Source organism: Anoplolepis gracilipes, chromosome 9 (genome assembly GCF_047496725.1).
Source record: "Anoplolepis gracilipes chromosome 9, ASM4749672v1, whole genome shotgun sequence".
In the NCBI taxonomy this organism is placed as follows: Eukaryota; Metazoa; Arthropoda; class Insecta; order Hymenoptera; family Formicidae; genus Anoplolepis; species Anoplolepis gracilipes.
In genome coordinates, this window is record NC_132978.1 from 6,840,885 (window position 1) to 6,853,093 (window position 12,209).

At 29.2% G+C, this 12,209-nt stretch overlaps 1 protein-coding gene across 1 annotated transcript; it reads left to right on the forward strand.

Moving 5' to 3' along the window:
* The first annotated feature begins 742 nt into the window (after nt 1-742).
* Nucleotides 743-5,554, forward strand: Miox (Myo-inositol oxygenase). The gene is made up of 6 exons (XM_072899015.1): nt 743-901; nt 2,678-2,864; nt 3,068-3,276; nt 4,038-4,174; nt 4,637-4,867; nt 5,054-5,554. The coding sequence occupies exons 1-6, from the start codon at nt 884-886 to the stop codon at nt 5,160-5,162; spliced, it is 891 nt and encodes a 296-aa protein (XP_072755116.1). The 5' UTR covers nt 743-883; the 3' UTR covers nt 5,163-5,554.
* The last annotated feature ends 6,655 nt before the right edge of the window (nt 5,555-12,209 follow it).

The following is a 12,209-nucleotide window of genomic DNA, read 5'->3' on the forward strand; positions in this document are numbered from 1 at the left end:
CATGCTATTATTCTCGGTATCTTTATTTGTTTCGATTGTATCTTGTTTCGATCATTCAATAGCAAATAACTGCAATTGTTTCCTTAAAAGTTTTTATTAACATTTTTCAGAATATTTACTTATTTTAGGATGGATTGTTTTAGAATTGTGAGATTTGCGATTTTTCGTATAAATGAGAATACACAAGACCCTCATTCAAATTAGATCACTGATATAAAAAAAATTTCAGTCGTAAATTTTTTTCAAAGCTCATAGAGAGAGAGAGAGAGAGAGATACAATTTCTTTCGTTATAAAGAGTGTCATTCATAACGATAAATGATAGCCTTCTATGTCAGTTTCTGCAGTATCACGATAATTATCATTATTTTGTTTTTAATGTGAAGATATTCTTATCTAAGAAACTAACTTTGATTTCTACTTTGATCAATTTTATGCTTTATTGGTCACATAAAAAGAAATTTTGTAAAGATTTCAAAAGATGTGTTTTTATTCATACGCATAATATATATTGCATATTATAAGTACAAGTTACATTTATGTACAAGATTAATTTGTATAACACATTAATTAATTTATTTAATTTGCATAACACGTAAATTGCAATAATTTTATCTCAGATGAGATATAATTTCATAATAAATCAGTCATCCTATTTGCGTTCGCGATAATGTATTTACAATAGTATTTACGGATTTGTGAAAGAGTGGGAGAGAGAAAGATATATATACAATATAGTAGCTATGATTTGACATTTGTGCGTGTGACCACCAATCAGGCGATAAGGGGATCAAGGGTGAACTGTCTTCGACTTTATAAGTCACTTGTACAGGATAGAACAACCGGCAGTTGCACTTTCATTAGTAACCGATCAACATCTACAGGATGTCTGCTACCACAGCTGTAAGTACCTTAGTTGCATTTTCGATGAAATTCTATTGAAAAAATTCAAGAGTTTAATCAATAATGTAATATCACGAAAGCAAAAAATCTACTTTCTCTTCTAAATATAATGATTATTCTATAAATTAATTTTTTAGAGAGATATAAATTAATTTTTATGAGTACAACGAATATTTGCTATTATATACATTTATCATAATTATTATTTCTCATTTCTAAAAATTTTATCTCGTTGAAAAATTGAAAATTTAAATCGATTTTATAAATGAATTAAATTATAATTTAATAAAAATTGATTGGAATTATTGCTAAAAATATATAAAAATCTTCTAACGACACTATTATCTGACGCTCTCTTAAAATTAATAAAAAAATTTCTTCTATTTTTTTGAATGTAATTTGTATCTGGAAATATTTTGTATGAAATTAAAAGTTATTAATAATAAGTACGTATGTGCTTTATGTATGTCTTATACATATTGCGAAAGTTTGGCTGAAGAAGCTGATAAAATATTATTATCCGATACTCGATGTCAAAATTGATTCAACCGTGATTTAATCACGTCACTTCTATGTTCAATTATGTAAAATTTTCATAAATACATAATAATAATCTATGTTTCCGTTTCTTACATAAAATGTATACAGTAGATAATTAAGTGTTAACGCATTATAAACAGTTTTTTTTAACCTTCTGTGTCGTGTAGGACATTTTCACAAAAGGAGATTAGGATTAAGATAAATATACATATTTAGAAATCCTTTGAATAAATTAGATTTCAGAAGCATATTTTATACATATTTTGAGATTGAAAAAAATGATTAAAAACATTCGAAAAAAGTCTCTTTTTTTGAATCGTCTATTTTTATATAAAGGTAAAAAGCACACATAATTTGTAGCATAAATAAAGCGAAAAATAATTTCGCGCTTTATTGGACGTATTTATGTACAAATATTTATATAGATTGAAACACTTGACTTTGCAACAGAATTTTTATAATTCTTATTGTTTCAAACGAAAACTATTAATGATCATTATAAAGTTTTGAAAAGAAGGTTTAGATATACTAAGAATATTTTTTTATTAACATTTAATATACAACAATATATTTTATATAGTTTGTAGTTATCAGCTAAAATAAACTTTAGTAGTCGAATTTGGTTTAATCTAATAAATATTTATAAATATTACCTCATTTATGAGAATAGAAAAAATATTAAATGTGAACAGGATTTCGTTTGTAGTAGCTAATAGTTAAATTACAGTCTATCAATTATTTATATATATTTATTGGTACTATTGGTATTTATTGATATTGTTCAATGCTAATAAGGATTAATTTTTAAATCTATTTTTTTATGTAAAAAAATAAATTGTACATGAATCCAAAACTATTTTTTAAAAAATACTTTTTCTATAACAATTTTCTATAACTATTTATTATATTTTTAATAATAAAAAAGAAAAAATATTGTTATAATAAAGAATCTTAGATTTTAACACAAACTTTGTCTCATGATCAAACTATACACATGTGTATGTGTATACGTATATAAATATTGCAGAATATAATTGCACATTAATTTATAAAATAAATTCCGTAATTGCATACATGTTTCGGAGATTTCATCATATTACGAGTTTAATAAATAGGAACATATAAATTTATTATAATGTCAAATTCTTGAATAATTTCTTAATGGGTAATTATATGGTAAATAATTAAAGATGCAAATTGTTTGATGGATTTTTAAGAGCGATTGATTTGTCGCAGCAACAAAACCGTGAGCATCCCATGTTATTGGACCCGTCGGAACAATTTCGGCCCGAGCCGATATACTCCGGAAAATTACAGAGCGAGTTCCGCAATTTTGAGGAAGATAGCGAAGATCCTATCAAGGAACGCGTTCGCAAAACTTACGAGCAGATGCACTCCAATCAAACCGTCGAATTTGTAAAATGTTAGTAAAAAAGAGATTATATCATTTTTATATTTGATTATAAATTGCAAGGCTTTATTTGCCTTGAATGTTAATTAATGAATGGTTCGTCTGTAAATAATTTGAATGCGTGATTGATGTTTTGTAATTATTTATTATTTCAAATATAGTCAGAAAAATGAAAACGACATAGAAAAATGGTAAAATCGCTGATCTCTTTTTAGCTCGTATGAAAGATTGGCTGCAATTTAATAAATTCAAAATGACCATAAAAGACGCGCTGCTCAAACTGAACGACCTCGTCGATGAAAGCGATCCGGACACTAATCTGCCTAATATCGTTCATGCGTTTCAAACTGCGGAGTCTATCAGGAAGGAACATCCAGATCTAGATTGGTTTCATCTTACTGGCTTAATTCACGATCTTGGAAAGGTAATGTAAAATAAAGAAATAGAGAATGCGCGTTCTATGACAAATGTATAATTTGTTATAATAATAAAATAGATATCTTAAAGACACACCCGGTAAAAAATTTCTCATATATAATTATATATAACAATATAAAAGTATATAGAAATATATAAAATTCTGTATAAGTTATGTATAGTTATGTATAGTATGCATAATTTTGTATTATCGTTGACTGACATCTAGCCAACATTAATATAAAATTATATATAATTATACAATAAGTCATATATTATTATATATAATTATACATAACTTATATAAAATTTTATATATTTCTATATAATTTTATATGGTCATATATCATATATGATTAAACAAATTTTCTATCGAGCAAAGAGTGCGTTTTAACGACGTCTTTAAATATGAAGTCGATTTTTCCTTTAGCTGAAACTTTTCAATTATAAGTAATTGAAGGAGATAGATATTGTTATGAAAATTAAATTCTTGCCTTTGAGATGCAAATAAATAATAAAATCATATTCTTCAGCTAATAATTTCAGGCGTGTAGTTTATTTTAATTGAATTTTTTTATCTGAAAAATAATTGCGTTATGAAAAATTATAATAAATAATAATCAATTTAGATCGGTCGAAGAATCTATCTTTCAAAATGAATGCGCAAGGAAGCATACTCTCTTTGTATAATTTTTATAAATCCAAAATAATATACGTTTGCATTCTATCAATATACAATCGTATAGCAAGGTTGATTGTGCGTTACAGGTGATGGCGTTTTACGGAGAACCTCAATGGGCTGTAGTGGGTGACACGTTCCCTGTTGGTTGTGCTTGGGGTGATTCAATCGCATATAGAGCAACAAGTTTCGACAATAACCCCGATGGCAAAGATCCTCGTTACAAGTATGTTTCAATAATATACATGCAGTGTTTCATATAGATAATATTGAAGTCTCATCTAGATAAAAATAAGACGTATTATTTTATCTCAGATAAGATGATTTATTTCCAGCTTATTTTATTGTATTAAAATAATAAATAAAATTATAAAATTGTCTTATCTAGATGATTTTAAGAAAATATTGTCAACTAAAAAAAGATATAATTCGTTCGAAAGACGTATGAAAAATTGTACTTTTATAAAAAAAAATATTTTTAGATTACTTTAGAGAAACAATTTTGGTATCAAAATAACTCTAGAGTCCATGAAATTTTAATTAAAAATTTATCGAAAGAAAATGCAGAAAATGTGAAAAATTTGATTTATGAAAACTTAATAATTGTAATATATATATATATATATATATATATATATATATATATATATATATATATATCGCGCTACATTGAGATTATTTTTTGCAGTACAAAATATGGTATGTACAAACCCAAGTGCGGAATATCGAATTTAATGATGTCGTGGGGCCACGACGAGTATTTGTATCGCTTACTTGTACATAATAAGAGTAAATTACCGAAAGAGGCTTTGACTATGATCCGTTATCATTCCTTTTATCCTTGGCACGCTGGTGGTGATTATATGTATTTTTGTACTCCGGAAGATATTCAGATGTTAAAATGGATCGTGGAATTCAAGTAAGTATCAAATATCACGACTATTTTAACGTAAATATAATAAACAAAAGAAAAATTATTAATTTTATGAAAAATTACTATCTATACATATATTTATTTAATTTAAATTACGGATAATTATTAGAAATTTGAAGAGATAATATTGGCTAATAGTAATGACTAATTTAATTATCAAAAATTTTGTAGCAAATTCGATCTTTATACTAAGAGCGGCGCCGTACCCGATATTGAAAAACTGTGGCCCTACTATGAGAAGTTGATTGACAAATATATACCTGGTGTGATCGAGTGGTAAACAGTTATATATTTTTGCTGTTTCCATTATACATATATGTATATATTCAAAATTTAAATAATATTTTAAATAAGGATATTATACGAATTTATTTTAACACATAACTATGTATATGCCGTAGGCAAATGGTTATTTTAGGAAAATAGCTTTTGACTAGGCAAATGGTTATCAGGCTGTACTGTCAGCCTTGGTAGTTTCTACACTCTCAAGTTTTGTTACATTTTTTTATGAGGACGGGGCAATTAAATGGAAATCTAATTATTCTTTTCCAAAATGTATTTTTAGTACTTACACGCCAGATAGCATTTGCCTAGTCAAAAGCTATTTTCCTAAAATAACCATTTGTCTACGATATATATACATGTATACAATAAAAAGAGAACTCTTCATAATTTGTACATTATATTTTAATGAAACTATATATGTATATATATAATTATCCCGGTATGTGTTGTTTCTAATGATTATTATCATAATTATGTATATTATATACGTGTATATACATACATACATATGTATATATATATATATTTTTTTTTTTAATGAAGAAAACAATTAAAATGTAATGTAAAATAAACAATGTAAAGGATATAAATAAAAAAATCTCTAAATATTAATAGGTATAAATGAATATATAAACCTAAAGTCAAATTTAATGGCATAACTATAAGAGTTTGCTGAATCTCTCGATACGTATAATTCGCGAGACTACGAAGAAATATGATACATATTTCGATCGCGGGAGTATGTTATTGTACAATAATAGTTTATGGCGTCCTTTCTGCGGAATTCTCTATGCGTGATACGAGTTCTAAGATTCCGGTACACAGTTCGCGGAGCGCTCAAACTCACGCGCACGTATTCCGAAAATATACGCGCTCGAGTTTTTAGGCGTATAAAATTGATTAGGCTTACGCTGGCTGGCGCGATGATAAAGATCACGGTTGTCTCGATTAGATGAGTAATCCGTCCGTTAAACGATACGCGCGAAGGGGAGCTTGACTCACGCGGGCAACTACTTCGAACGAAGAATTCGTTCTCTCCAGGAACTGATTTGTTCATTTTTATCAGTATACTTTTTATCAATATATCGCTCAGAAGATAAATTATATGTAAGGTCATATATTTTTAGGATATAATTGGTTCATTATCATAATTAAATTATATAGAATTTATTTGAAGATACATAATTAATTAATTTGATCTGGAACAATATAAATTATTTCGTTGTATGTTAATACACAATGATTATGTAATATAGGCACATTTTTTTTCTTTTAATATAGTGATAAATGCATTTTGTAATGCATGGTGAATACATCTTTCTGAAAAATCTGAAATAATATTATTTTCTTAATCAACTAGATTTTATAAGATATTTCATAGGTTTTTGAGACTTAAAATTAAGCTCTTTTAATTAATGCTTTGTTTTTCGAAAACTAATTATTACTTTCAATATAATATTATAAATAATATTATATCCATATATATATATATATATATATATATATATATATATATATATATACATATACACGATTTTACAATTTGTTCTTATTATAATTACAATCACGAGAGTGTAATCTAGAGCATTATAGTTAGTAAAGTCCCGCTCAAGGGTGGTACACAGTTAGTGTGACACGAGCTTTCCCGCGCGTTGTCAGACTTATCACATATTATGAATGCGATAGAAGCTAAAGTTTTGGCATACGCGGTCGTCCATCGATGTGTGAAAGTGCCTAGGAAGTTTTCAATAAACCGGACACAATCTACTGTGTTAGACGGCACACTGATATACTAAACAGTGTCGCGCTACTAGAATAGGGCGCAGCCTCTTTATCATATGTTTCCGCATAGTCATACAATAACATCTCATCTTGCAGTTATATTTTCGCAATATTTGCATGTTCAGGAATTTTCAAATTGCGCGATATGTATGTACATACATGCATAATAATAAATACAAGGAAGCAACAACACAAAAGTAAAAATAAATTTTTTTAGATAATGTTTCAGAAATTGCGGATAATTATATAACGTATAAATTAAAAGAACTATAGCAAGCTCTTACATTATCAAAAACCTTACATCTCGCTACGTCTTGAAAAAACAATTACAATTATTTAATTTTAGTTAAATAATGTAATTTGTTAATTTAGTTTTAGTAATTCTGTAATTTTTATTTTTAGTTTAATATTTTAAACGATTTAACTCTATTCTTTCCCGTTTATTTTTATTATCAACTCTTCCTATTCGTCTTTTAATTTTAATTTATTATTATTATTATTTTTATTATACTAGTTTAGTTTATTTTTTAATAGTTTTGAAATTGCTAAAATGTGTAGATCCTTGGGATTTATGATTTAATCACAAGGAGAAACAATAGAAGCCTTATTAAAAGTACCACTATAATTGCAAGACACAATTCTTGTAAATGTCTTGAAATCATTTAAAAGTATTCTATCCATTTAAATCTATACGAGATTAACCTTTATGGACGATTATCTATGTAGAAAAATGTGTTTAATGCACGATAACCTTCCGATAAAAGTTATAAGACGAGTTAATCCAGGGGTTCTCTCGTAGAGTACCTGTGTGCGAATCTTGTTAGCGAGCGAATTGATCGATCGTAAACCGTTGTTTTGCATGGGATAATTGTCGGTTACGTTTAACAAGCGAGTTGTGCACACATAAGATACATACACGCGAAACGTGTATTCTAATTTTATTATTTCGCAATTATATGCCGTTGCCGATCTCGCGAGTCGTTTAACACACGCACGTGTAAAAGTTTCGTCTATCTTAAGTCTCATCGTCCTATTAGGATCTCGAATTAATCTGCAATTAATAACATGTCAAAAATTGATGGTGAAAAATCTATCTGTATGGTGTGTGGGCGTAATAAACATTCATTGACTGACCGAGTGACATATATGTGATTCATGACACATGACCTTGCTTAAAAAATTGCTGCTAATAAATTAAAAAAGCTTATCTTTCTTAATTACCTATTATAACTGCAGTAAAAAAATGATTTCATTGTGTAAAAGCACTTTTCATATTTATTGCGTATAATATTATAGAATTATGAATTTTGATACTGCGATATTCTTATAGTCTCATCGATCTCTGGTCGTCACGGAAAGAGAGCCGAAGGGCAGTTATATTGTCTAATTAACGACTGTGCGCCTCGTTAACGATGTGGAATTATTCCGGTATATCGCGGTGCTTATTAATGAATCGATCCGCCTCGAGAGTAATTGTCGGTTTTCTGTTCTGCATCGCGATGTGCACTTTTGTAGAGGTCGCGAAGGGAGAAGGGATTGAATCCCTTCACCAATCTGGGACGTGTACAATGTAATAAAAGGTATAGGTCACGTATAGCCATGTAGTTATTCAACCTGAAATGAGGTTACATCGATCTTTCAATGCGTGGAAGCGTGTAATCCTGAAGTCATGCTGACACATTTGATCATGTATATATGAGGAAAGTACATTTACGTGTACGTAAAGAAAATGTCATTTCGTAATACGATACATAATTTAATTTTCTTAAATTATCTTTATATTATTTTATATATATATATATATATATATATTTCTATATTACTCTGTCACTATTATGTATTTAAATTTTTTTTCTTAATTTTAATTTTATTAATTTTTTATCACGTAGAGATTTAACAAATTGCAATGATTCTATGAGAAATTATTAATGTGTTTGCAAAGAGATCATCTTTTTGTTTTATGGAAATTAATGTAACAAGCAATCGCTATTTATTACTTGTATCTATTGTTTATTGGGAAAGAGAGAGAAAAGATTGATGCAATTATGAAGAATTTATTAAAAAATTAAACTTACAAAAATAAAATCAATTCTAAGACGAAATTAATCAAAGAATAGAATATTACAAATTAATAAACGAAAAGAAATTTAATTTTAACCGTATAATTTTTTCAATATTTTGACACAGTTTAACAATCTTTGCGTGAAAATAATTTTTCCAATCATAAAAGAATGTGTCGAGCTCGTTGTGTAACAAATTGTATTCCTTCGTCTTCTCACGGCGGTCCCTTACTTGAAATATTCGACCGGTCGAGTTGGTTACCGTTTTCCGCCGAGAAAGGGCTTCTTTATTTTTAGTGATCCATCAGCATTCGTTGCCGAAGTGCTCCTCGTCATCTCTACCTCACGAAACTCCCCATATTCGTCTTTATGTAACTCCTTATGATTTCCGCCTTGTGGCTTCGCCACGGCATTACTTCCTTTCATCAGGACCGCCGAGCAATTAGTCCTCCTCTTCGAGATTTCTCGACGACCTTGATCTCGTTTGAGTTTCAACAACTCTTCCATCATTTCATTTTTAAAACGTGACTAAAATAATATTCTTATAATAAAGTAGCAATATTTAAAATATTTATAATATCTAGTAATATATTATATATACTATATATATATATATATATATATATATATATATATATAAAACACACAATATTCAGTTAAAATTATATATAATTAAAGAATATTTTTTATACTTTTAATCTTTAAAATCTAATCTGCTGTATTCTCTTTCACTGCTTCTTTTTCGCCAGAATTTCCTTCGCCTTCGGGATTGATCAAGCGACCAGGGAGATAGGAATCGTGACGAGGCGATCAATCGTTTCTGCGGCGCTCCTATGAACGCAGGTGACTTACCTGGAACTCCAATTAGCGGTGATTCCGCGACGAAGAACGAACGAGCGCGGCTGCGAGTGCGCATAAACGCGAGGAGCGCGATTATGATCGCGAAAGGAACACCCCCGCTAAGCAACATTGTAGCTGCGTGTCGACAAAATTGGCTTAGTCAGCGGTCACATTACAGGGCATTACGGAACATTAACGGGACATTATTGTCAGGCAGCATCAGCCGCATCGCCATCCACGTACGTATCGAGCTGTTCACGTGTGCGTATGTGTGTGTGCCCTATGACAGAGAAAGAAAGAGCGGGGAAGCACTGTAGGTCACGTAGCTCATGAATCATGCAACCTTACCTTTACCTCGTAAGCGATTGCGACTTCTGGGAAATACCGAGTCTACATGCGCAAACATGGACGCCCACGCGACCTCACGTAACCGAGACCTATACACGGGGAGCTCGATTCTCAATATACCTTCTCCCATGTCTTTTTTCCCCTCTCTTTCTTGCTCGCAGTGTCCAGCAACCTCCAGATAGTTAACTTACGCCGAAGGTCGCGAAGGCCTCAAGTACAACTAGGTGTAGCGTAACGGATGCTGGGGTACTTGTTATCATAAGGTTTTAAAGTTCGTGGAAACTGGTAACAAAGTTCCTGAAACAGAGATTCCTAGGATCTTAATTCGTTGCGGAGAAATTCAGAGCTTGTAGGGCAAAAAATTTATAAAATTAAGATTCATATAGGGTTTACATCTGAGTTCCAGCTGAGTTAAGTAATGAGAAATAAAATTGAGTTTTTATTATAATTAATATTCATTGTATGTATGTGTGATTTCCTAACATGAAATATGACTTTTCATATTTTAAAATCGTGAGAAAAGTGAAAGAGGGAGAATAAGTAAAAGTTACTTTAAATAAATTAACTTAGTAAATTAATTTAAATAATTTATAAATTTTTTTTTATAATTTTTATAAAAGACTTGCAATATACATGTAATATTTTATACATTTTCTATGTAATAAATATGTTTATATATAAACAAACACACATATATATATATATACATATATGTAGCTACAAAAATTTTGGGGAGTGCAAATTTTTGCACATGTGTCGTAAACTCATACATAATATTTGCAATGATCCTAATCTACAGATAATTTGGGGCAATGTGTTTCCTTTACTTAACGGTACCGCGACTTAATAATTTGAGAATATTTCACAAATGACTCTCTTTTTGACTTCGTCTTTGTTCCAGGAAATTCGAGATAATCATCCCTGATCCTTCTTTGGCGCGCCATTAACGTGAAATATAATGTGATGATCAGAAGATAACGTGACAGGTGAAATTCATGTCCCTCATTGTCAAACAAGTGGAGATCGAAATGATATAAGAAATTTAAATATTTGTGATCGGATGTACGACTTTTGACAATTTTTTAACTTGGGTAGTATTTACTATTAATATTTAATATAAAAATTAATACTTTTATTTTGCAAAAAGATAAAATATTAAAAGATAAAGTAAATATATTTATAGGAGAATTTATACGTACGTATGTATATGCAATATATTGTGACATAATGCAATGTAATATAACACGATATGTTGAGATATATTTATAAGGATAAATTAATTTATAATTATTTTTTACAGGAAATAACCCATTTTTTTTCATTATATTATAGTATTATATAGTTCTCTCTCTTTCATGTGGGTGTTTCTCTCGTCAGGGAATAATGTGTTTTAATTTAAGAGAGAGGTGAAACAGATATACGGAATCAGAATATGTAAATACGGGGGTAGTGAAATATGACAGTTACAGTTCCGCAACACATTAGGGGCTGTTGTTCTTTGTGTCCACCTGAGAACACGATTACTTTTTACGTTCATTATTCGTCCGTTCCGCGAAATCGTAGGTTTCTCCGTAAAATGCGTCATAGGATCAGTGAATTACTGTCGCGGTAGAAAATGTAACAAGCCACATTTTTTCCTCATTTGCTTTTATTAATTTGACGGTAAAGCAACTCACACCAGGATATTTTCCCATGAACTGGTTTTATCATCATTGCAAACACACGGCGATAAGTCTCGTAGTTTCTTGTTAGTTTTTGTTCCCTTCTATAAGATAAAATATTACATTATCGAATATGTAATAAGCACCATTTTTACATAATGTTGAAAGACGAAAATTTTTAGCGCAAAAGTTATGTTAAAAAAATGTGTGTGATATTATCTATATATTTGATAATATACATATGATTTAATAAGAAATATATATATATATATATATATATATTTCTTATTAAATCATATGTATATTATCAAATATAAAGATAATATCACACACATTTTTTTAACATAACTT